Raw genomic sequence first — 27,767 nt, 5'->3', positions numbered from 1 at the left:
GGTCTCTTGGCGCTCTTGGTAGCGCTGTACTATGACGTTATCCTTTCCCAGCGAATAATGGGATGTGAACTGGAATTCCTGAAGGTACAAAGCCCAATGGGCCAACCGTCTGTCGCGTCAGATTCGCCATTCGCAGTCATTGACCATTGCTTTATGGTCGATATAAACTGTCGTAGTACGCCAGTAGAGAAAGAACTGGGACTTGTGGAATCCTCACACAATAGCGAGGGCTTCAATTCAGTCATCAAATAGTTTCCTTCAGATTTGTTTAACATTCTTCTGGCGAATGCGATGGTATTTTGCGTTACTACACCACCCTGTACTGTTTCATGCACATATAGATACGAATTCTAACTCTGGAGCTATCCGAAGCGAGACAGAACTCTTTCTCCAGGTGTGAGTGTGATAGAATAGGTGCATTAATGAGTGGATTTTTAAGAGCCTCAGAATAGCGCTCGGCTTGTCCATTCCACTCCCAGGCAGTGTTCTTACTAGTCATTTCGCAATGATCAGACGTATTTACTGTATTAATAATAAATTTTTTATGGGAATTGACTAGTCCAAGGAATCTACGGACTTGCTTCTTAGAGGTGGGATGGCAATTCTCTGATAGCCCTCAGATTCTCTACATCTGGTCGGATCTCAGAAGCAAACACCACGTGTCCCAGAAAGTAACTTCCCTGCACCCGAAGCCGGATTATTTTTTTTTTGTATTTTCTTTACTCCATGCGTTTTAAAGACCTGTAGCAACCAGTTTAATATGTTATTGTGTGTCTCCCAGGACCTTCCATCCGTCAGTACATTGTCGATCTACAAATCCTTTTCGTTAAATCTTCGGGTATGACGGTATTAATACCACATATGATAGCTTCCGACGATATATTCAGTCTGAATAACAACTTTAGGAAATGGTAACATCGACCATTGCAGACAAAGGCTGTAAATTCACAGCAGCCAGAATACAACTGTAATTGTCAGTAACTTGTTTGTAAATCAACGGATTTCAATACTTTTATCCCATTAGAAGGCTGCAACAGCTCATCCATCGTTCCCAGGCGATCAGTCTCAGTCGCAGTGACCGTATTTATCTTCCTGGAGCGTCCGCCTGCTTAGCAGAGTGGTAACATGTTTGCCTACCATGCAGCAGGCCCGTGTTTGATTCACGACTGAGTTGGAGATTTTCTCCACTCGTGGACTGGGTGTTGTGTTATCATCATGACCATCATCTCTTCATCGCGAACACGAAAGCTAACCAATGTGGTGTCACCTGCAATAAGACTTGCAAACCGGTGGTCGAACTTCACCGCATGGGCCTCCTGGCCATCAGTGTCACATGATCTTTTCATTTCATTCTTGTGCCTGCAGTCGAGGACTATACCCGGGCCGGTGAAACACGTCACTTGACAGTTCGCGTGTGGTTGGCTACACTGCGTTTGCGAGGTTGCGATAGCTGCCACCGCACACGCCCACAACTCCGAAGTACGTTTTGTAAATGTAAGCTACAATCAACGTTTATACGTAAGTGCTATAAAGTACGTTTTTCTAACAATGGAGAGAACGAAGACGGAGACCAAGCGTTTGATAGTATATTAAACCGGGAAATAAAAACACCTGAAGTTAATGACAATATCTATGAAAAGTCGTCCAAATTGTTACAGTAATAGCTGCATGTAAAACGTCGTATAATAATGCAAATCTGAGCATATCAAATAACACGCTATCCACACTCATAGAAAGAAATGAAGCAAAACTTACATAGCCTACCCGATTGCAGAGAGGAAAAGAATTAATTCTGTACACATTTACACTCACCAATTTACGATGTCAATGGCGCAATTCCATCCAGTTCTCCATTGTCATCGGAATCGGCGCCAAAACCGCTGTCTTCGTCGTCATCATCTTCATCATCATTAAGAGAAATCATTAACTGTTCGTTTTCATTTATAATGCCATCTATAGTCTGTGCTCTTATCAGTTAAGCTACATGGTCTACTTTTTTCCTCCATGAGGCAGCGTCTACCGTAGCAAGACCTTCACGTAGCAGTCTTTCCACTTCCGTTATAGTAAAAGTCTTCTTGTTACTTCTACAAGCTCCAAAGTTAAGTTCTATCACGTGACCCTCTAAAAGCTATTCTTTATCATCATCATACAATCATCATACAATCATCATCATCATCAGACCGAGAACGCCGTGTTACACTTTTGGCGCCAAAGTTTGCTCAACAGTTCAATCCGCCGTGACTGTACAAGAGAACATTTGCTTGCTAAGTTAGCTGACTGTCTCTCGTGCGCACGTTATAACCAGACACACACCCCGCGGACGTCCGACCGCTTACGTCAGACACGCTCGATCGCCCCCTCATTACACGCGACTGACATAGTCTTCTGTAAATATGCTAACACCCACATCGCCCATCAAACCTATCAGTTACCTAAGTATTTAATTCCATTTCAATTTTAACCATATTAAATAATTCAATTTACAATATCATATATGTATGCAAAGGTGTTCAACTACCTACTTTCAACTACTTTTAGAGGACCGCCTCTTCCTAGGAACCCTCGCAGAGTTTGAATTCTGTGAGTAAAGAAACTTCACTTGCGCTTTCACTACCAAATTAAGAAAATGGCGTGTAAAGAAAGGGCACTTCTACTAACCTCAGCCAACCGACCGCCACTTCCTCCTAGAAACCCTCGCCGCGTTTGAATTCTGGCAGTAAAGACAGGTCGCTTACGCCTTCGCGACCGATCTAAGAAGATTGCGCGTAAAGAAGGACACTTGCACTAACCTCATCCGCCCGACCACCACACCCTCCTACGATCAGGCGCCAAGTGTGAAATCTGCCAGTAAACAAAGCTCACTTGCGTCTTCGCTACCAACGTAAGGAAATTGCTGAAAACGATGCGTACCACTACCACCACCACTTCCTAGGGGGCAGTTGGAAAAAGGACTCAGCCCGCACTAGGCTGATGGAAGGAGAAAGAGTTTATTTATTTGGGAGTAATTAATTTACGGATGGAGTATATGTATTACAGAACACACGCTTTGACATGCCCCACACCATACAGACCTGCAAACCACTCTTACATAACACATTTATAATGCCCTAGACACACGCTTGCTAATTGTAAACAGTTAAAAATAACCCATAGCACAGCCTACAGACATGTGAAACGCTCGTAAATAATGCAAAACATTTACTTCAAATACCCAAACAGCTCCTGATTTGCGCAAATAATTTCAGTCCAGACCTGCAAACTGCTCCTAAATAATACACCACAATGATGTGTAGACACGCTAAATACTCTTAAGCTATTCAAATAGCGCATATGAAGGTCTACCGACACGATCCTGAAATAATGCAATCAACGCACTCAAGCACAATCCATTGAATACACAGGAGGCAGCGATAACTGCCATATATCTAAGATCTCTAAACGCGCACAGCCCCCGCTCGGCGTCCGTAAACATGAAGTGGCGGCACCTCCCTCATACGTAACACCTGTGAAATACCTATCCAAATACGTGCTCACCTACATACACGTGCTGATGTGATCAGGCGGGAGTGCAACCCCGAGCTTCAGCCGAACGCAGGCCAAAGTTGTAGGTAGGCGCCCTTAAAGACCGAGCGGTTATTTACACACACAACGCGCACTCCAAGCAGACCCACGTGCGATCGGCCTTCCTCACTAACTGCGGTCCGGCAAAGTCGCTTCAGAATTCCATTCCACAATAACAGAACCTGCTTAGCGATTCTAACGGATCATAAGTGACGATTGACTGACGCTTCACCGCGCGCGCTACAACCCCCGCGAAATGAGGCAGCCACAGCTCGCAGTGTAAGCCACAGTAACTTTGACAATACCGACTACATGCCCCAATGCTCTCCATCCCTAAGGAAGCACTGTGAACCAGCTCTTTCTTTCTACACAAGCGACACTCAGCGGTAATCAGCCCTTCTACATCAACGGATGGAAGTCCCTCTCAGAACTGTTCCACGAATTCGGTGATCGCTTCCCCTCAACACAAATGAGTTACTGTCTCTTCTTCCTTGACTGCTCCCTTTTTTTGTACAAACATCTCCAGACTCAGACTACAAGAACACACCAAAATGTTTCGAAGTACAGTATCCTATAAACCATAATTTAAAATTTCAGCTTTCGTTTTGCTGTCTTCCGTTGCCAGGCCAGACTGATCAGTGAGTGACTGGATGGAAGCCTTCGACCCACTTACCGATTTTACGTAAGACCAGAATTTCCTTGGGTTTTCAGCAAGATCTTTTGCTAAGGTATGATGGAGGAAGTGGTTAAATGCTTCGCGTATCACTTTTTACAGCAGCACGAATCTCTACTAACTTTTGCCTGTCCTCATTCTCCCGATCTTTCTTGTACCGCGAGTGCGACTGCCTTTGCTTTCTGAGCATTCTCCGAATTGCGCTGTTAAACCACGGTGGGTCTTTTCCGTCCGTAACCCACTTTTTCGGGACATACTTGCCCAATGCGTGATTTACAATGTGTTTAAAATTTGCCCATAATTCTTCCACGTCCATCGTACCGGAAGTAAATGCAGTCGATTCATTTACTGAGTGGGGTGCTAACAACTGCTCATCTGCTCTTACTAGAAAGAATACTCTCCTAGCCTCCTTGACAGACTTTTTAACTTTCGTAATCATAGTCGTAATGACAACATCATGATCACTAATCCCTGTCTCAACACTGACACTGTCGATGAGGTCTGGTCTGTTTGTGGCTACCAGATCTAAAATATTTCCATTATGCGTTGGCTGTCGATTTAGCTGCTCAAGATATTTTTCGACTAATGTGTTCAAAAGTAATTCACACGACGGCTTGTCTGTACCACCTGTAATGAATCGATAGACATCCCAGTCTATACTAGGTAGGTTGAAGTCGCCTCCGACTAATATAGCATGATCTGGGTACTTCTGCGATACAGAATGTGGACTCCCTTTGAATGATTCTAGAACTGTCACAGTGGAACCTGGTGGCCGGTAATAACACCCCACAATTAACTTTATTTCCCCTAGCCCTGTTAAACGTGTCCAGATAACTTCACAATCACACTCTACTTCGACCTCAGTAGACAATATTTTTGTCAACTGCAATGAAGACACCACCTCCTACGGTGTCTAATCTGTCTTGCCGATACACGTTCCTACCCTCACTAAATATTTCAGAACTTCCTATCTCAGGGTTCAGCCAGGTCTCAGTCTTGAGAATAATTTGCGCGCCACACGCTTCCTGGAGGGTAGCAAATTCAGGAACTTTATTCCGAACACTCAAAATTTACAGCTAATATCTTGATAGCTGAAGTGTCATTACACCGAGCATGTCCTGATTTCCCTGCCTGCACGTTGACTGGTGAGTGTTCATCAGGACACCTCGCACTACTGCCTAGCCTAAAAAACCACCATGTGCAAGCCACAAGTACTCTGCTACCCGAGTAGCCGCTTCCTTTGTGTAGTGCACCCCTGACCTATCTAGGGGCGTCCTAGAATTCCCCACCCAATAGCGCAAGTCTAGAAATCTGCAACCAAGACCGTCACAGAGTTGACGAAGCCTCAGGTTGAGACCCTCCACTCGGCTCCAAACTGAAGGACCCCGATCCACTCTGGGAACGATGCTGCAAATAGAGAGCTCTGCTTGCACCCCACGTGCAAGGCCAGCTATCTTCACCAAATCTACCAGCCGCCTGTACGAACTGAGGATCGCCTCAGAACCCAAGCGACAAGCATCACTGGTGCCGACGTGAGCATCTACTTGCAGACGACTGCTCCCCGTATGCTCGATAGCTGCAGGCAAGGCCGCCTCCACATCTTGGATGAGGCCCCCCCGGCAGACAAACAGAGTGCACATTGGATTTCTTTCCAGCCCTGTCCGCTATTTCCCTAAAGGGCTCCATCACCCACCTAGCGTTGGAGCTCCCAATAACCAGCAAGCCTTTGCCCCCGTGTGCCTGCTTGGGCCCTGCTGAAGGAGCGGCCACCTGCCCAGACAGGACGAACGGGCGAGGCTAGCCTGCCTGCCAGCCAGCCAGCCAGCCGCCACATTGACCCTCCACCTCTAGCGACGCGAACGCGTTGCAGTCCGTGACTCACCTAGAGGTGAGGGCGGCCCCAACACGCCGGGTACACTAGAAGGTGTCTTGGCGGCTGAGTCAGTGGACGCAGCAAGTGACACCTGGGGTGTCTCAAGCGACGCGCCAGACCCTACGCCGTCGCTGCACCTCGACGCAGCAGCCTGAAGGCGGCTGACCGTGGCCAACAGCACGCTCAGCTGCTCGCGAACCGCAGCCAGTTTCTCCTGAGCCCGCACGCAGCACGCACACACCCTATCCATCCTACTGCTAATATCTAACGACTCCGCGAATTTATACTCTACGGCTATCAGTAAGCAATATTACTCCTCTCAAATACGAGAATACGCAAGGATTTTATGTAATTAAATATGCAAGCGCACAAACACTCGGAAAGAAATTAAGATCGAACTACAAAACAAATATGAAAGCTAAATATGCGACTCGCTGCTGCATTGATACTTCACCAGCGGCTGCTCAGGTAGGGTTTGTTAAGCACGAAGACAAGCAGTAGAAACTCTCGCCGTCTGTGGGCGGGTGTTATCTAGATGAAATGTAAGCCCATAATGGTTTGCCATGAAGAACAGAAGGGGGCATAGAATATCGCCGACGTACCGCTGTGATGTAAGTGCGCCGTGGCTGACAACCAAAGGGGTCTTGCTGTGAAATGAAAAGGCACCACAGATCATTGCTCATGGTTGGCAGGATGTATGGCAGGTGACTGACGGTTTGGTATCTCACCACTGTCTGGGGCGCCTGCAGACACGTCTTCGCTATCATCGGGGCATGGAATCTCTTTGACTAGAGTATAATTCTCGTCATTGATGAGTCCTGGTTGGAACTGAGCCCCGCTGATCAGTGAAAACGTGCTACCCAACCCTACATTTGCCACCAAGGCTGCCCCATCACTTCCAATTGAGCACGTTTGGGGCATTATTGGCAAAGACCTCCAGCCAGTTAGGGATTGTGGCTATCTAATACGCAAAATGAACAGACTTCGACACGATATCTCTCAGGAGGACATCCACCAACTCTCAACTAATGCCAAGCTGAAAAACTGTTTGCATGAAGGCCAGAGTTGGACCAACGCGTTAGCTACTTGCTCTATTTGTGTACCTGTTTATCTAGAATACATTATCCAATTTTTCTGAAATTGTAAATATTTGTTTGTCTGTGTTGTATATCGATCGGCTATGTTGCGTATTTTTTTCTTGAATAAAATTTAAGAATCTGGATCCAGAGCAAATTCTTATCCGTCCCCGAACAAGCACTGACTCCTCCGTACTTTATAGATGGAATTGTTGTATGTGTTGGAACAGCGGATTTACATGCGTTAAAATTAGAACAACACGATCCCAGTGAATCTTACTTCTGCAACAATACTTCTGCGCTCTGTCATTTTCCAGCAAATGAAAAAATAATTCTGTACTAGTAAAGTTTGTAGTAATTGACAGAAAAACAGCGAATAAAACAGATGTCATTTCTGGCATTCTCCAAGATGGTGTTACAGGGCCTTTTCTGTTCCCTACCTTCATGAGCAATTTAGGAAACAATTTGAACAGCCATATTACGTTGTTTGAGATGATGCTGTCGTTTATCCTCTAGTAAAGTCATAAGAAGATTAAAATCAATTGCAAAAAGATTTAGAAAAGATAGCTGTATGCTGCGAAATTTGGCTATTTACCCTAAATAATGGAAAGTGTGATGTCATCCACATGAATGCTAAAAGGAATCCGTTGAACTTAGGTTACTCGAAATCAGTCAAATCTAACGGCCGTAAATTGAATTAAATACCTAGGAATTGCAATTATAGATACCTTACATTGGAAAGAGCACACAGAAAATGTTGTGGCGCAGGCAAACAGAAGAAAGAGTTTTGTTGGAAGAACATTAGAAGATGAAACATGAAAGTGCCTACACTATACCTGTCGTTCCTCTTTTTCGAGTACTGATGCACAGTGTGGTATAGTTACCAGGTAAGATTCACGGAATACATGGAGGAAGTTCGAAGAAGGGTAGCTTGTTTTCTGTTATCGGTAAATAGTAGAGAGAACTTCACAGACATAATACACGATTTGGGGTGGAGATCGTTAAACCAAAGGCTTTTCCGTTGCTTCGGGAACTTATCACGAAATTTGAATCACCAACATTCTCCTCCTAATGCGACAGTATTTTATTGATACCAGCCTACAGAGGGAGAAAGATCACCGTAACAAAATAAGGGAAATCAGAGCACGCACAGAAAGGTATAGGTGTTAGTTTTCTCCAGGCGCTGTTCGAGAATGGAATAATAGATAATTAGTGTGAAGGTGGTTAAATGAACTCTCTACCAAGCACTTTAAGCGTAGGCGTTATTATTGTGACGAAAGCTATGGAATTCTTTTGTTTATCTAGTGTTAAGTGCAAATATTTATACATTCTGTCTATAACATGAAACCAAGACAAAAATGGCTCTGAGCACTATGGGACTTAACATCCGAGGTCATCACTCCCCTAGAACTTAGAACTACTTGAACGTAACTAACCTAAGGACATCACACACATCCATGCCCGAGGCAGGATTCGAACCTGCGACCGTAGCGGTCGCGCGGTTCCAGAATATAGCGCCTAGAAACCAAGACAAAAGCCTACATTTTTTCAGAAGTGTTTCTTCTGAAAAATGGTAAACTAGGAAACAGAAAGCAATAAGTCTGTTTATTAGGAAAGATTTACTCTGGTAATAGATCATGGGACCCATTCTTCCTATCCTGTGCTAGGGGTTTACAGGGCAGCTCCCCATTACAGCCTCCTCAGATTTAGTGGTATGATGGCCCGGTGGATAGCCCTTCAGAAACTGAACACAGATCAAGCATGAAAACAGGAAGAAGATGTACTGAACTACGAAAAAATCAGCAAAATAAAAACAATGAACAGTCCAAGCTCAAAATGTGCAACATCTACCGAATGTACATGGCCATGGTGTCGTGGTTATGTGATTAGTGTTGGACTGCGAAGGGGGAGATCATATTTCAAACATATCTTTTTTTTTTATTTCTCACAAAGTTATGAACTGTCCGTCCGGTCATTTACGTGTCTGTATTGTGCTGTAACGTCCGTTTACGACAACGAAGTGTAATGAATTGACCTCCAGACGTACGTGTCTATTTTTTTCTATGCAAGTACCACATCTTATGACTCATTAGTTCCGTTTCGAAAGTTTTGACTAATTCCTTTTCTTGTAACACAGTTCACCCGTGTATTTGTTGTTTTCATTTCCGTGAGAGTTCTATGCGGCATCTCGCCTGCTCTCACTTTATCATGTGCGCTTACGGCGGTAATATACTCTTATTCTTACCATATGACTCATGCTGTGTAACCGACGTAGGGTATGACAATTACCAAGACTGCAGAAGTGGAAACAGACATGTCAATGAATAGACTGACATAAATTTGAGAATAAAATATAGAGCGTGAGGGAGATTTGAACTCTTATCTCCCGCGAAGCATTCAAACACCGTGACCACACAACCACGACACTTCGCTTTCCACATTTCCCTCTACGTTTCCAATCTTAACGTTTGACCATGCACTGCTTAGATTTTGCTTATTTTTCCAAAGTCTAGTACACATTCCTGTTTTCATGCTTGATCTGTGTTCAGTTTTGACAGGATATCCACAGGCCATCTTACCACTAAATCTAATGGAGGGGGAGCGGAGGGGGGAGGGAGGAGGGGGATGCTTCCCTTGTAACAAAAAATTTTGAGGACTCATATCTACGCAGAACATGTTTGAAATAAAATGAAAATTATGATATTTGTCACATCATAAGGCTACACAAATGTTAGAAATTCAGTAAAGAAAAGAAGTATCTTGTGGAACAATCCTTATCAACAGAATTTGTCACCAGTTAATAATGTAGTCACAATATACTGTTGGTATGAATGGTTTCAGTTTCTGTATATCGGTTGGTTTCTTCTCATTTAGTTCCACATAGCCAAACAGAAAAGCAGGAGCACGTGGCAACAATGGACGGTTGATTGTGCAAAGCAACAGTTGTAAATTATGAACAATCAGTCCATCAGTGATATTCTTTCCTACGACAAGATGCTCTTCATATCTAAACTCCATAAATTCACATACGTAGAATATTACTTTTCATTTTTTTCACGGTTCTTCGCATAGACTCCACCGAAAATACTTACTTCCTGAAGGAGACCTGTTTTTGTCACCAGTTATGAAAACCAAAAATGTTTGCAGTCTGTAACTTTTAATAGTAAATATGTTGTTCTTGTGCGAGGATACTAATAACACTACTTCCTCATGCAATGGATATATTCTATCTGATATGCGAATCTCTCTGTAACATCGAAATTACAGTCAGGTGGCGTGTAAGAATGCCCACGTACGGGAAAATAATGGTCTAAATTGTGTAATCTTTCAGTGCTAACCAGTGTTTTTAAGAAATACAACACTTATTTTTGTTCTGACCTGGAAAACCACCAGGAAATTTGTAGTTACGTAGTAAAAATTTTTACTTCACTATTAATGTAGTCTAAGAGAGAGGAGCAACTTCATCCGGATGTTTCTTGGCCTACCCCTCATGATATACCTGTACGTAAAGTTTTGCAGTGTAGTTCATATTGTGAATATATAATACCTTGAGGGGAAGTTGGCTGCAGCAGAGCGCTTCCTGTACTGACAGCTTCGGCAGCTGCAGATTCTGCATGTAATTACACATATTATAGCAACTTCATTGTTTTCTTTACTTAGATTATACAAGGATTCCATTTTGCTTGTGAACTTTTTTGGTCTCCTCGTATGGACTGTATACTCTGCTGCCGCTGCTGCTGCTACTACTACTACTACTAGACTTAACTTTATTGCTACAGCTTTACATCTACAGGAAATAGCAATCTGTGGACTTCTAAGTATCACTGTGAACCGTTTTTCAAAAAATAATGTTCAACAAATAGGAAACCTGTTGAGGATACTTCTCCACAAAAATGCTATTCATTATTTTGATATTAAGGTTCTTAGTCGAATATTTTCATCTCGTTATGTATAATGACCCTTTTTTGTTGGCTATGAGCGTAAATGCTCGACTACTGGAATACTGGCCCCTTGGAGTTGAATTTAGTGACATTTTTACCCTTTATGTTCTTTGGAGATATTCCAGACAGTAAAGAAACATGACAAACGGCGAGCACGAGCTTTTGTCACATTTCTATTTTGAAATCCCTTGGCACATATTTGACATCTTACTAAACGTTATGTAACGTAATACATGAAATAGCACGTGCGAAATATCTTTGCTTCCTTACCTTGTTAACTTTTACCACTTCAGCAGTGCTTGCAATACTAATCGTGTTCATCTTTATTTGCTACAAAATTTTGTGGATATCTCATCATGATCCCTCTGACAGCTCCGTAACCTTTTTACACATGTGATGTATTATGGAACTGTTAATGACACACTGAAGCACTGTTTTCAACAGCAAACTTTTTGCATGATCAAAATTTACAGTGAAACTGCAGCATACTGATTTGCAATCTTATTCAATTTTCTTCTTTGTGACGACCTTAGAAGCACAGATGATGTATGCCGAACTATTTACTTTTGCTTCCTTCACATGTTCTCGTTTGTATTCGATATTTTTAAGTTCCTTTTCACGTTTTTTTCATTTCGAACAGAACACTTTCTCATTATCAGATGCCATGCTGCCGTTTGACATTCGAAGGACGGTACTGGCACACCACGTGCTGAACAGACAGAACATTTATCATGCACACATTTAAAGCATAAATAGCACCTCTGCAGGAGAAGAGTCGTTTCTGAACAATAACGAAATTTTACACCTTACCTGTAGGCCAAGTATGTGATAGATGCGTTCTTTCTACATAAAGCTGTATGTGTTGTCTCCACAAACACGAAAATGTAAACGACTCGGTGTAAAAAAGTGGAGAAGCGCTATTTGTGCCTTTAACGATTCAAATACTGTATTACAGCTGGAAAAATGTTTTCATTACGAGATGAATAATTTATGTTCTTGTATTTCTTACTGACCACACAAGCAATAGTTTTCTCGCTCTCTTTGTGTGTAACTTCGCATTGTTATTTTCGATATGAAGTTTAAAACAAAGACGAACCAGATTACTGTAACAGAAGACCAAATACAACTATTCAATGGAAAAAAAGTTTAGATAAAACCTAAATTTTGCATCTTCTTCATTTATTCTCGTAAATAAACTACTTTACCAATTACATAGAACATATTTCAGGGGAGCAATAGTTACGGCAGATCAAACAAAAATAAGTCCCTTTAAACATGTTTATTGATGCATGCAATACTTAGTTCTGCGCCCATAACTATATCTGTGACTGCAACATCCGCTATCAATCGATATTTTGATTTTATTAAACGTAAATATGGTATGGCTAGCCCACAACCCGTGTATCGTCCAGGCTGTATGCGGAGACATCCGCCACCTTATCCTCGGCAGCCTCTTCTACTTCGTCGTCCTGTTCATCGCCCTGGTCGTCGTCGTCGTCTGCAGTCGCCTCCTGCAGACGAAACGCACATCTTAGTGTGCTGTCACAGCAAGTTCAGTTCATTAAATGAAACAACAAGTTTACTGTTACCAGTCATCGTTGACTGGGAACAGTAAACGTGTTGTTTCATTTAATGTCAATAACAGTCACGGTAAAGCCTAACCTAAAATGTTCGCATTTAAAGTTCAGTTCAATCCAACTACTCCTGCTTGTAGCAAAATGAACTCTATGGAACTGAATTTATCTTTTAAAAGCAGCGAAATATCTAAAATTTTTCTTTCAAAAATACAGTCTTGATCACACCACTTATGTTTCAAGAACATAGGTGACCGGTTTCGGTCATATCGCATGACCATCAGACTAGTACCGCACGAACAAAATCAGTCTTCGGCCATCACACAACTTTTAATAAGCATGCTGAAGGGACGGTACAACAGAATTTGCAAGTCCTTCATTGCGCTAATAAAGGCTTATTATTAAATATTTTGGAGGAGATCGAGATATATGCCCATTATAGAGATGAACCGTCAGTGCTTCTCAATGAACAGTTGGATTTTCGTGAAAAACATTTTTATGATCTCTTTGACGAAAAACTATGAACACGTATATACCCTTTGGTTCAGAAAGACTCAGTTATATCCATGGCAAAAATGTACCTTAGAACAGTACATAAATATTTATATCACAATCTTAAACTGCCAACTAGAAATATTACGAAATGTAACTCCAATTTTAATAAATCAGTTTTATGACATTTAAAAAAATTTAATATAGCACTCGGCAGCTGATCGTTTCATTATTATATATATCTCCATTGCCAAATAATGTTAATATAAGACAGACTGAATCTAGCACAGGTGTATACTTGCAGTCAAGTCACAACACATATGGGACTCAACTGCTAAGGTCATAAGTCCCCTAGAACTTAGAACTACTTAAACCTAACTAACCTAAGGACAACACACACATCCATGCCCGAGGCAGGATTCGAACCTGCGACCGTAGCGATCGCTCGGTTCCAGACTGTAGCGCCAGAACCGCTCGGCCACCAGCGGCCGGCAAAGGCTTACATTCCGACACACATTCTGAATGTAGCTGGTGCCAAAACGGGAAATTAATTTCGTTAGTTGTTCATCAAAATTTGTGAAGTTAAATGTCCAAGGACCTAATTATTTTGCCGGATGACGTAACCTTTAAATTTTACGGAACAATTAACTGCGAAAGCTGCGTGCACTGGACTAAAGAAAATCCATACGTAACTGAAGCTAGGCACGTTAGCCTACCACGAATATCATTCTGGTGGTGTTTGCCGTCCGGACGGTTTATCAGGCCCCGCTTCTTTGAAGAGCCTGTCACAGTCTAACGTAGCACATTATCCAGAGTTGTTATTCCTTGCAGTGAAGTACGCGATTTTTAACAGTGTCTGGTTCTGTTGCCGGCGGAAACTAGTTTTTTCGTACTCCACATACCGCAATCCTGTCGCTGCCACGACTGTACTTTCAACACCTCAGATCATGATCTTCAATACTTTCGGAGATATATTTAACCTGGAAATAACGTTTCTTTCGCCACGAAACAGAGCTATGGATTGTAAGATATTTACGCTCCATAATCTGTGACTAAAAAGATTTGTACATAAAATTTCTTTAAAATTATGTTTTAGCTACAATAGATGCTTGAAGTAGAAACAGTTGTTTCAAAATTATTTAATTATGTTATTGTTAGAGTGAGCGTATAGAGGACATACGTGACGTGTGAATGTTTTATTTTGTTGGAAACTATGGAAACGTATGCTCGGAAAAAATCTTGTGCAGTCACGAGTCATGAGACTAATGTCCACTGTCCTTTCTTTTGTATAAAAGAAGCGAAAACGAAAGAGAAAGTTTAATTGCTGCGGATAATTCGGATTTCATTTTATTTGAATTTCGTTTCATAAATTCTTTCATAATCCTGTTGGACGAGTTATTGACTATCGCCAGCATTTGAAGGCAGGAGCTTTTCTGATTATCTGGACAGACAATCAGCACAAGAGATTTAAGTATTCTACGCACTTTGCGAAGCGCACTGTGCTGCAGTCCTGTGTATCGAGTTGTCGAACGTCAGCCGTCTTAGTGAACGGCACGTGTGGACCGGTACCACAAATTTCGGCTGAGATTAGAATCATGTATTCGTTCAGATGTTTTGCCATAAATATGAATCGAGTACAAATTTAAAAATTTTTAGTGAAATGTTTGAGAATTCTTTATTGAATTACTTTGGAAGTTATTTGCGTGTGAAATTTCTGGTCGTTTTAGAACTCCACATGGTGTGTCATGAACATTCATGGAGCCTTTAAAAGAAGAGGACTGAACTACTTTAACTCGCGGATAGTTGTGGATCACTGTTTAGAACACACAATTTATTCGGGTTGGACGTGCAAATGCTGGCTGTTTTGCGTGTGAAGACACTTAGTAAAACAGTAATAAGCTTGCAATGATAATAGTTTAGGCAGTGAATATGGATTTGATAGCCACTAAGATGATTTTTCAGACACATTAAAGGCTCATTAATTGAACTTTGAACGTTTAATGCAATTAGTTAGAATTCCGAAAGCCAGGTCTTTTCTAAAAATATACAGATACTGCCACTAAGCTTGAGTTATGCTACCTAGTCGGTGTTTTTTAATGGCGCTTTTCGTCGATTGAACTAGCACGTATCAACACAGAGTGAAGTGAATGGCCATGGACAAGCCTATCTACGTAGGTGGACAAATTTCTGCACCGAAACCAAGAAATAAAGACCTTCAGGCCGAGCCATGATCTAAGTAGATGGATGACTGATACAAGAAACCGCCCAGTCGAAGCAGGTGACTTAACAAGAAATGTTGCATCTGAGAACTACAGGACTTAACGAAATTTTTGAAAATTAAGTTTATTTTTGCAACAAGAAATTTCTGAGTCGCCAAGTCCCTCCGAGATGGATAGGGCAAAGTGTTGTAGGGTGCTCGTTCCATCACCACATTTAATCCTTTTATGTTCAGCCTTTTGGGTACTAGCAAGGAAACAATGTATACTGCAAGAATACAAACACTGATCTAAGAGGTCAAATCCAGCTAGCTTTCGATGCTATTCCATTATAAAAAATACAATAGTTATGTCACTCTGTCTTAGCAGCAGTAATCTTAGTCGTAGTCTTATTTCAGCATGGTTTTCGTTTTGAATATATACCGCTAATTTACATCTTAACCTGTACAACACAAAAAACTTTACAGTTCTGTCCGATTCACACTGAAGGGCTTAAGTTCCAAAACGTGTACATTATTTTGTGACATCCTGCAGTTTTTCGAGGACACATACAAATATGTATAGTAATTTGTTGCTCACGAATAACCGTATTTGCGAAAATGACGATGAGAGTGATGGAAAATACCACGTGATTTACTTTTTTTGCAATAATGCTAACCCACACATATCAAATGCTGAAGTTACCTTATAAGACTTCTCAACACTTGCTGTTCAGACAACTAACCCGTTTTAGCTATAGTGAAACCACTGGTTGCCAGAATAGGGCTACATTTGCAACATCGGAGTATAGTTTCGTAGTTCGAGATGCTAATTCTGTTTCGTCTTTTGTACAACTGGTTCATAATTATTACAACGAAATGGAGACAGAAGTATCTGCATAGTCAGTACACGGACCAGTCTGCGGACCTCAAACAGGGATGAGATTCATTTGATGCTTGAACAGCTAGTTGGCAATGTCACTCATCAACGATATCCACCCACCCATCCATACAGTTATGGCACATCTACCATATTTATTACGCTTAATGGAAAAGGCGTAGTGCTAAATAAGGTAGGCCTATTTTCTGTGAACATTAAAAGCGTCAAAAGGTTTCCTCGTTTTTACTCAAGTGGCATTTAAGGCAGCAGTAACCAGGTACCGTGTAGGTGGGAGGATAACTTCATTTAAGGTTGTCAAAATCTGCTACATCACCTCTCATTTCTTGTTTAGATTCACCAAACACCCGCTACTAACCTGGTACTGCTGGTACTCGCTGATCAAGTCGTCGATGTTGGAGGCTGCCTCTGCAAATTCCATCTCATCCATGCCTTCGCCTATGTACCAATGCAAGAAAGCCTTGCGTCGCAACATGGAAGCGAACTGCTCTGAAATACGCCGGAACAATTCCTGAAACAAGTTTGTATTCTTATCAGAATTGCCGCAGTTCACAAATGACACCAGAAATAACGGGATACCATGTCGCGCACAGTTTAGTACTTGGAATAATCCAGAAACGAAACAAGTCTACGGTGGAGTGCGTGCGGGTGACGATTATTGAAAATTACGCATAATTTATATCTGTTACACAGATCTATAGTATACTGTTCTGCTATCTTCTATGGTTGTGGCATCTGTTTCAGTAGCATGCATCATTACTTTTTCGTTTAGGCTGACGGCTCTCCACCGTGGCAACGTTCTTTTACCCGCAGTATGTTTTAATAGAGCAGCTAGAGACTTAAATTGTGAATTTATTATTTGACAATGTTCTAAATTTCCCATACTTGAAATGTTTGTTATTCCATTTTCGAACACACAACTGGACTATAGTTGTCTACTTAAAAATCTTCTCTCTTTGTAATGATTCTATGAATGCTATCAATGTGTAACTCAAAAAGCACGGAAAACTTCATGATATACAAGGTGTTCTGGGATTCCTGTTACAAGCTTCTAGGACTTTTAGAGGGGAGTGAGTACATAACATTCTGACAGTTTCTGTTCAGATGTTTAACGTATACACTTCTCCTCGAGGAATTTAATTAGGAGTGACGCAGTACAATTGGAAAGGAAATATAGCTGAACATCCATTTATAACAATTGTTTGTACTGACACTATAACATTACGTTTTTATATTATTCTAAAATAATAAAGAACTCAGTGTACTGTACGCACAGGACAGTACTGATGCATTACAACGGCGGCTCGATATGGCGACCACAAACTTTGTTACAGATAGTTTACTTACGAAACATGTGGTACACCATCGCCATCCCACATGCCGTATCTTCAGTTTCTAGTGCAGCAGCCAGAACTCATGAGAGCAGATCTTCCTCTGTCTCTACAGGGGTCTCTTAAATTATACCTTGTATGCGACTCAACAACTGGTAGTCCACATCATCCTGTCTACCCTATCGCATACCAGGAGAAGCAACTCAGACTTTACTTTCCCTCAGCAGACGTGGACGCCTTACACATCTAAACTGAAGCTGCCGTGAAAGGAAACGGTAAGTTTCCGAACATGGGTTCCTATTCAAATTATGTTCTCGCTCCCGTCTACAAATCTTGGACGTTTGTAAGGGGAATTTCGGAAACCCTGTATGTATTGTACTCCATTTTTTAGAGTTGCGTATTACTTACATTAATAACATCAATTTAATATATGACAACATATACATATGGTGTGTGTAAATTGTGTCCGTAAGTGAACGACTGTATTCCTGTCACCAACCCATTACAAGAAGCTCATATGAAAATGGGTCGAAAATGTCAGTAGGGAGTTCCGAGAGGAGCTCGTCTTTTGTTGTTTTGTGTATGTTTGTAACATCCATCACGTCACAAAAGATTTATTCGGTGAGAGAGAGAGAGAGAGAGAGAGAGAGAGAGAGAGAGAGAGAGAGAGAGAAGCGACATGCACTACATATACGGCCTAGCGGATGGAAATGCTGCGGCAGCACTTCAGCTTCATACTTAAAGGTATCTGAAGAGGCAGTTACCATGTGTAAATCATTTACACGGTGTTTTTGAGAGAAAGGCACATTGGAAAGAAGGGTTTGTAACATTGGCATACCCCAAGACGTATGGAGCTGTGAGCTAGAACGCGTTGTTCATATTTTGGACAAAAGCTAATATACTGACTGATCGAAGGCAAGGAGTTACCTCACCTGTAACATTCAGCATCACAATCTCCAGTGAACGCATCACTTTCACTGGGTGAAAGGCTTAAATCCCGAAAACATTCATTCATAGCAGAAGATCTTTGTCAACCCTCGTCGTGGCAGTGTGTTGTGTTCGTGCATTGTCAGTTGTTGGCACTGATGAGGCTGCTTTACAAGTGATGGGATCTTCAGTTATCGTAGCAATCATGTCTGTGCGTACGAAAACCCTAATGCAGTACATGACAACGGTAGCGATTCAGCCTCGGCGTGTAGGATGGAACCAGACATGAGTGTGTTGGTAGTTCTTACTTCTTTCCGCATTATCTTACTGGATGAAGGTAGCTACGTTTTCTCAGAACTGCGGTGCTTCATACACTGAGTTGCCGCTCTCTACTATTAGTCCTACCTGGTAGGTGTTCCAGAGTGAGGACCTGTACTGAAGAGTCAGTTGACCTAATGTTTTGTAAGCTACTTATTTCGTAAATGTCTCCTTGAGACCCTTCCAATGAATCTGTCCGACATCTGTTATTTTACTTTGTTATTTCACGTAAGGTCGCTCTGGACGTTTACTCTTACATATTTTACGGTTGATACGACTTCTAAAAATTTGTCATCAGTGGGGTATTTCCACGCTAGTTATTTCTGCGATGTGTGAGCAGTATGTTACATTTATTTACGTTCTGGGTGAACTGCCTTTCTCTGCACTATTCATTAATCCTCTGCAAGTTCTTTTGCAAATAGCTACTACCTTCTTGCATTACTACTTTCTTGTAGGAAACTATCACCTGCAAACAATGTTGTGGAGCTTCAGCCATTTTCTGTTGTATCATATTAAAAGTAATGGTTTTTTCATACTCTCTTAGCGTTCTGCTGAAATTACTTTACATCTATCTTGTTAAATTAAGAGCAACGTGTTCTCTCTGCAAGGAAGCCTTGAATGCAGTAGTAAATCTGGTACGATACTCTGGATACTCGATAAGCTCTTATTTTTTCTCTGGACGACAGTTCGGGACGGTGTCAAATGTCTTCCTGAAGTCTAGGAACAAGGCATAAACCTGAGCACTATGGAACTCATGGAGTGAAAGAGCGAGCCGAGTTTCACAAATCTCTCTTTGCGAAATTCATGTTGAGTGTTATGGCGATTTTCGTTCTTCGAAACGTCATAATACGAGAGCATAAACCATGTTTCATAATTCTGTAACAAATTGACATCAGTGGTATAGTCCTATAATTATGTACCGAGCGAGGTGGTGCAATTGTTAGCACACTGGACACTCATTCGGGAGGACGACTATTCAAACCCACGTCCGGCCATCCAGATTTTGGTTTTCTGTGATTTCCCTAAATCGCTCCAAGCAAATGCCGGGATAGTTCCCTCGAAAGGGCACTGCCGATTTCCATCCCCGTCCTTGAGGCAATCCGAGACGTTAAACACAATCTTTCTTTCTTTCTTATAATTATGTCCATCTGTCTTAGGACCCTTCTTGAAAACGGGAATGACTATCGCTTTTTTACAATTGCTACGTACCATTCGTTGTTCCAGTGACTTACGATGAATTGCTGCTTGTACTGGAAAGCACGTTCTTTAGCATCGTCTGTGTAGAATCTTACTGGTTTTACTTCTGGCCCAGATGCCTTTCCTTTATTAAGGAATTTTAGATGCTATTCTGTTCAGCTGTCGCGTATCTCAGTATCTGCCATTTTCATGTTCGTATGCCAACTAAGCTTTTCAGTAGTACCCTTCAGGTAGTGGAGCCATACCACGAAGCTGCAGCCCTTATGGAACAATTGGGAGGTAACCTCGTGTTTGTAACTCAGACAACAGCTACCGTCAGCCTCCCATATACACTCCTGGAAATGGAAAAAAGAACACATTGACACCGGTGTGTCAGACCCACCATACTTGCTCCGGACACTGCGAGAGGGCTGTACAAGCAATGATCACACGCACGGCACAGCGGACACACCAGGAACCGCGGTGTTGGCCGTCGAATGGCGCTAGCTGCGCAGCATTTGTGCACCGCCGCCGTCAGTGTCAGCCAGTTTGCCGTGGCATACGGAGCTCCATGGCAGTCTTTAACACTGGTAGCATGCCGCGACAGCGTGGACGTGAACCGTATGTGCAGTTGACGGACTTTGAGCGAGGGCGTATAGTGGGCATGCGGGAGGCCGGGTGGACGTACCGCCGAATTGCTCAACACGTGGGGCGTGAGGTCTCCACAGTACATCGATGTTGTCGCCAGTGGTCGGCGGAAGGTGCACGTGCCCGTCGACCTGGGACCGGACCGCAGCGACGCACGGATGCACGCCAAGACCGTAGGATCCTACGCAGTGCCGTAGGGGACCGCACCGCCACTTCCCAGCAAATTAGGGACACTGTTGCTCCTGGGGTATCGGCGAGGACCATTCGCAACCGTCTCCATGAAGCTGGGCTACGGTCCCGCACACCGTTAGGCCGTCTTCCGCTCACGCCCCAACATCGTGCAGCCCGCCTCCAGTGGTGTCGCGACAGGCGTGAATGGAGGGACGAATGGAGACGTGTCGTCTTCAGTGATGAGAGTCGCTTCTGCCTTGGTGCCAATGATGGTCGTATGCGTGTTTGGCGCCGTGCAGGTGAGCGCCACAATCAGGACTGCATACGACCGAGGCACACAGGGCCAACACCCGGCATCATGGTGTGGGGAGCGATCTCCTACACTGGCCGTACACCACTGGTGATCGCCGAGGGGACACTGAATAGTGCACGGTACATCCAAACCGTCATCGAACCCATCGTTCTACCATTCCTAGACCGGCAAGGGAACTTGCTGTTCCAACAGGACAATGCACGTCCGCATGTATCCCGTGCCACCCAACGTGCTCTAGAAGGTGTAAGTCAACTACCCTGGCCAGCAAGATCTCCGGATCTGTCCCCCATTGAGCATGTTTGGGACTGGATGCAGCGTCGTCTCACGCGGTCTGCACGTCCAGCACGAACGCTGGTCCAACTGAGGCGCCAAGTGGAAATGGCATGGCAAGCCGTTCCACAGGACTACATCCAGCATCTCTACGATCGTCTCCATGGGAGAATAGCAGCCTGCATTGCTGCGAAAGGTGGATATACACTGTACTAGTGCCGACATTGTGCATGCTCTGTTGCCTGTGTCTATGTGCCTGTGGTTCTGTCAGTGTGATCATGTGATGTATCTGACCCCAGGAATGTGTCAATAAAGTTTCCCCTTCCTGGGACAATGAATTCACGGTGTTCTTATTTCAATTTCCAGGAGTGTATGTAATCGGTTTGGGTGTGCAATTCGAATCGGTGCAGAAATACCATGAAATATGGCGTACACATCGCAAATAGTAGTACGAGAGCACAACTGTTTCAAGTTTGCACCGTGTAACGATTTTGGGAGTATCATCGAGTACTGGAATGTACAGTCTTAGACAGTAAAACTGACCGCCAGTTGGCCGCCACATCGACTAAATCCGAGTCGTTCACTTACGGTGACCAATAAAACCGACCGCCTCTGACAAAGCTACGTCCGGCCATCTGTACAATATGGCAACGATGTAAGATGCCGAAGTTTCAGGAGGAAGTGTTGTGTATTTGCGAGATACTCCGCGGTTGTGTTAGCCTGTTGGCTAGTGGTAATCGTGCATTCTTAACCTGTAGTCGCGTGTTCGTGTCCAACCGTCTTTTTTTTTAAATACATTTCGGTCCTCGTGTAAAGTTATATCTGATTGAACATCGAAGATAATTCGCATCACCTTCTACCCACTTGTAATAACAAATACTTTCAGAAACAATTACGCCCGACAGCTCGTGGTTGCGTCGCTATCAGTGCAGCTTATGCTCGAGTGTTTCCTCGCGATGCATCAGCAACCGGTCAGACGCCAACCGCCGCCTGAAATCGGCCGCCGCCCAGTTGAACGCGGCGCCACGCTGTCGGTATAGGTATCAACTGTTATTTTCGAATTTGAAGTTCTAGTTATCATCTTGCAGTTAAGCATTGGATTTTTCACACTTCAAAATCATGAACTACCGTTAAGCATTGTAAAATTAGGTCGCAAGTGGAAAGAGGTGTAACATCTGCAACACAATACCTACTTTTGGTATTACAGAGGGGTGAATGCAGAAGAGGCAGCTCGAAAGATTTGAACTGTATGTGGAGCGAATGCTTTTGGGAAGTATACGCCAGAAAAAGATATTCTTGTTTCAACAAAGATCTTTCTAGCATGAATTATTTTCCACATGAAGAAAGTCTAGACTACTGATGAAGTGATGGCTTACCATATAACCTCCATGCGAAATTTGCATTCAACAGGCAATCTTCAGGAGTTTGGTGTAGGAATACTGCATGCTCTAATTCGAAACATCAAAAATCAACGAAGTGACTATTATTGCAGTTTTGCTTGAACATGATCAGGTCGCTCATTGTGCATTCCTACGCAATACTGTTACTGGTGACGAGTTATGATGCCTTGATCGTTAACTTCCTAACAAGAAATGATAGTCTGAGCCCCCCAAAAGACGTAAACTCGAGAAAAGAGTAGTGTCAACATAATACTTTCCATCCGGTAGCTCCAAAAGAGCAGCTTGCACTACGAATTCTTCCCCAAGGGTGTGTCCATCACAGCTGGAATTTGTTGCCAACAATTGAGACTCCTTTCGGTCGCAGTGTAAGAAAATCGACCGACAAAACTACATCACGTGTGTTAATGCATGGTAACGCACTCTGTTGATCTTAGGAACAAACCGCCGGGGTGGCCGAGCGGTTCTAGGCGCTACAGTCTGGAACCGCGCGACCGCTACAGTCGCAGGTTCTAATCCTGCCTCGGGCATGGATGTGTGTGATGTCCTTAGGTTGGTCAGGTTTAAGTAGTTCCAAGTTCTAGGGGACTGATGACCTCAGAAGTCCCATAGTCAGAGCCATTTGAACCATTTTTAGGAACAAAACTATCCAGGAGATTGATAGGGACGTCATCTCTCAGGCACTCGTCCCTCTGATTGTATACTCGTAAAATTTTACCTTTCGTGCTCTTGATCGATCAACCGTCAAGGCAGTTCATTTCTAGACGAAAATGCTCTTCAAACTACACTGGTTTAGTGAAAATTTGCTGGAGCGTTTTCTTACGATTGTCTTATTGAGTTTCTCTGTCTGCTTGTAGCTCTGGTAGAAAAGAATGAAAAATATGGCTTTCAGCAAATCTCTAAACGCGAACGAAAGCAGCTTGCAACTGGTAGGCAATCTTGTTACCTCGGAGCTGATTTTTTCCTAAAGTGGGTAGACATTTTGAGTTTGAATTGTTGGCAAATGTCAATCACACGTGTGCTGTTGGTTTTAGTGTTTCCATGTGTAGAATTTCTACCAATGATTTTTCTATAGGTTTTTGCTGTCGCAAATTTAGCGTTGAAGTCTCGCGTTAGCATTTTCACGCTCTTGGTGAAGTTTGCTCATGGTTTTTTCGAGTGTGTTCCAGAATTTCGACAATTTTGGGGTTTTTTCTTATTTTCGATGTTGGTGGGGGCATGTGCACTGACGAATATACATTTTTTATTGGCGCGCTGGATGCGCATAGTGACAAGTCGATTGTCAATGGGTGTGATTCCTTTGACAGAGTTGATGACGGATCTGTGTATGAGAAATGCCATGCCGAAGGTTGGTGAGCCTTTTGTTATCATTTGCTGTGTTTTACTCTTTAAGATGCGATAGTTTCCGTAATGCAAAGTTTCATTATCAGTTAGTCATGTTTCTTGAAGAGCAAGGATGAGAATTTTTTGTCGGTTGAATTCTTATGTGAGATTATGTTTTCCTACTTGGATCAGTGTATTGATATTTAGCGTTCCAATGAATGTTTTCTGCTTGTAGGGAAGTTTAGCAGATATATCCGATATTCTCTGTCGTGCTAGCCTGGAACCCCCAGAATCAGAAAGTTCAGTTGCCGTCTGTCGACGGGTGGGTTGTGTACCACCTGGGGTAAAGTTAAATTTACTTGCACAGTTCATGTTTGCTTGCGTCGAAGCCTTTGAAACCAAATATTTTCAGCCAAGCTCATTGAGCTAACATACGATGTCTGGTTGTGTGCTCCATTATTGCGTTTAAAAAATGCTACATGCCGAAGGATATGAACACATCATACACCACTGTGTACCGCATACAGCAGACCACCTCATTGGAGACGCCAGTTGTTTGTATTAGCATTGTAGTACGCCCCATCCAAAAACAGTAGATATGAGGCAAAAGTCAATTCACAGTACCAACTTGAACCTGATAGAACACACTTAGGTGACCAGAGTACCGGTGATTTTCACTCAGACGTGTCTAGATTTTGGGTTCAACGGTGATTTCCTCGGTACCACCGATATCTGGGATGCTTTCTCTTATTCTCCACATAGGGAGGCGCCCGATGGAGGGTCTAACATCACATGGGATCATCATCATCATCATCATCATCATCATCATCATCATCATCATCATCATCATCATCATCCAAATTCAATATGGTGTGCCTTCCTACCACTGAAATAGATGTATATTGTTCGATTCAATATTTGCATCACATAAATATAGGTTATAAATACGTTACATTGCTGCTAGTAGACATTTCTTAGACAGTTGGCCGGCCGCGGTGGTCTAGCGGTTCTAAGCGCTCAGTCTGGAACCGCGCGACTGCTACGGTCGCAGGTTCGAATCCTACCTCGGGCATGGGTGTGTGTGTGTGTGTGTGTGTGTGTGTGTGTGTGTGTGTGTGTGTGTGTGTGTGTGTGTGTGTGTGTGTGTGTGTGTGTGTGTGTGTGTGTGTGATGTCTTTAGGTTGGTCAGGTTTAAGTAGTTCTAAGTTCTAGGGGACTGATGACCACAGATGTTTAGTCCCATAGTGCTCAGAGCCATTTTTTTAGACAGTTGCTACCTGTTACTCCACCAAAGGAAATTATGTGCCCAGCGTTGTTGCAATACAGACGTTAAGATTATACGATTTCTGTAGTTTCAGTTCGATACCAGATCGTTCTAATCGGATTCAGCCAGACAATCTTAATGTGGATTTCCGACTAAGACTCATCACATGATTGATTCGGTAAACCACATTCCTAATCGGACTGTTGAACCTAGATTTCTTATCTATGACAAGGTCTGCATACTTAAACACTATGGAAAATACTAATACAATGTGCTTATTACAAATCCCTTATATAAATATATGAAGTAACGAGATTACAGTTTATTTACAGGACCACAGAGCAGAGCAAGATTGATTTCAGGGCCAAGAGGGGATAAAGCTGTTTCCGTTTGTTCCACGATCAACCAGATAGAGAATATGTGGGCAGAGGTATCGAAGTCATTGCTATGTGGACCTATAAATACAAGCGACCTTTCGACGAATATAGAAAACGTATGGTGGGAAGTAAACCATCACGCTACACTATCGAGGACCTTAGAGGAATCAATGCCCTGACGCCTTCGAGAAATCTTACGTAATGGTGGTTGGGTTGGCTACTAAAAGGATACTCGTCCACAAAACCCATGTGGACAATTATGTGATAATCGGGCAAGCTTTGCTTTGTCGCAGCTCTTTAGCGTACAAGTCCATTTACTTTCAGTCTCCTCCTCACAATTCTTACAATGCAAGTAAATGAAAAATTTCATCCACTCGACGCCAACTGAGAAATTGACTGGCGCATGTGTTGTTCAACAGACAGCAGTCGTCACTGTCACTGGAATAAATGTGTGCGCTTGCGTGTGTGTGCGTACGCATAATCTGAATCAATACTATTAAAATTAGAAAGACAAGCAACAATAAATACTGTGTCAAATATAACTAAACTATTTTAAGACAGTGGCTGGTTACTGCAAACCGAATTTTTTACCCAACCCATGTCTTGCACATTACGTTAAGTAAGATTTATTAGCTCCATAATATCGTTGGCAGATACAGTGCGCTCTTGTCGCGGCTCGCGACAAGTGCAGCGATTTGCAGTGCCCAGTGCCACCGCCATTTGTTTATGTTAGCTGAGCGTTAACACTGCAGCAGACGCTTCGCCATAAACATAAAGAAATCACCTTGGCTCTGACTGCAGTGAGCGGACGTCACTGCCTGCATGTTCTTATAGTAACCAGCGTGAGACTCTCCTCACAGGTGCCATGGAGCAATTGGAACGGGTATCATGTCATTAGTCATTAGTCATCAGGATATTACCAGTGAGGGAATCTCCACTCTATTTGGATCCCAAGAAAATAGGAACTTTCTCCGAAAGTAATGTGAGGTGTTATCAAATTTATCCAATACACAAAAATTAACTGCAGAGCTTTCATACACGCAGTAGTAACACACAAGGAAAGATTATGTCTTGGAAGAGTATATTTCATTTCCTCCTCTCATATCAACGCCTTTGTGTTAGTATGAAGTGAGAAAATGAACACAAAAAACTAAAGTTTCTGAGAAGCATATAAGTCATTTCCTCTTCTCATACCACAGCTTTTGTTTTAGTATTAAGTGTTCTGAAGCATAATATGGCACCAGAGTCTTATCATAGTCCCTATCGGAAACGCAAAAAGCGGGGAGCTCTCCAGTTTTTGTCCAACAGTGTTTCATACATTATTACCGCTCGCAGATTCTTATATAAGGATTTGTGGGCATCAAGTTCAACAGAATGAGCCTTATGTTACTGTGCTAATTACGATATGGAAAAAATGCAACGAAGACGAGTTTCCTTAGAGCAATGAAGATATTTGCACATGTCTGTATTCAGCAATACTGCCAGCTGGCACAATACCTTACAGAATTCATGTAGCAGACAACACAACTGTGAGTGCACTTCAGACTTCATTCGTAAGTAGTCAGGAGACGGACGGAAACGTCAAATTAACGTCGCTTTCCTAGTCATATTCAATCCAAAATGAGGTGTCATTAAGGTAGTTGAGCGTTCTAGGAATCACACTTCGATAATTCCCATATGAGTATACCAATAGCCAAAAGAACCGGTTAGTGTGAAACCATCGGGAACTACATTAATATCAAACTGCAACAACTTGAGACAATACGTGGACTCTTGCCTTCTCTGGGTAATCTCTTACTGTTATTTAGGATTCTCTCTGTCCTACGCGTAATACAAATGGAACTTCACATTGTAACGGAACATATTAAAGGCTTTTACCAGAGTATGCGATACCCTCCAAATTCAACCAGTTTAACGAGTATTTATGATTATAGAAAAGTTATTGTGTATGTTAACAATGATTGCATAAC

General features: G+C 42.7%; 1 protein-coding gene across 1 annotated transcript in view; it reads right to left on the bottom strand.

The window, feature by feature from the left end:
• Positions 1-12,509: 12,509 nt before the first annotated feature.
• The window catches only part of LOC126249203 (tubulin beta chain-like), a 94,154-nt gene continuing 78,896 nt past the window's right edge, over positions 12,510-27,767 (bottom strand). Inside the window, exons 8-9 of the mRNA XM_049950857.1 lie at positions 16,641-16,793; positions 12,510-12,635 (exon numbers count right to left, since the gene is read on the bottom strand). Of these exons, the coding sequence (XP_049806814.1) occupies positions 12,510-12,635; positions 16,641-16,793 (279 nt within the window). The remainder of the gene's footprint in view (positions 12,636-16,640; positions 16,794-27,767) is intronic.

Source organism: Schistocerca nitens, chromosome 3 (assembly GCF_023898315.1).
Source record: "Schistocerca nitens isolate TAMUIC-IGC-003100 chromosome 3, iqSchNite1.1, whole genome shotgun sequence".
NCBI classification, from domain to species: domain Eukaryota; kingdom Metazoa; phylum Arthropoda; class Insecta; order Orthoptera; family Acrididae; genus Schistocerca; species Schistocerca nitens.
Note: the sequence above shows the minus strand (reverse complement) of the source record. Positions and strands in the feature narration are given on the sequence as shown.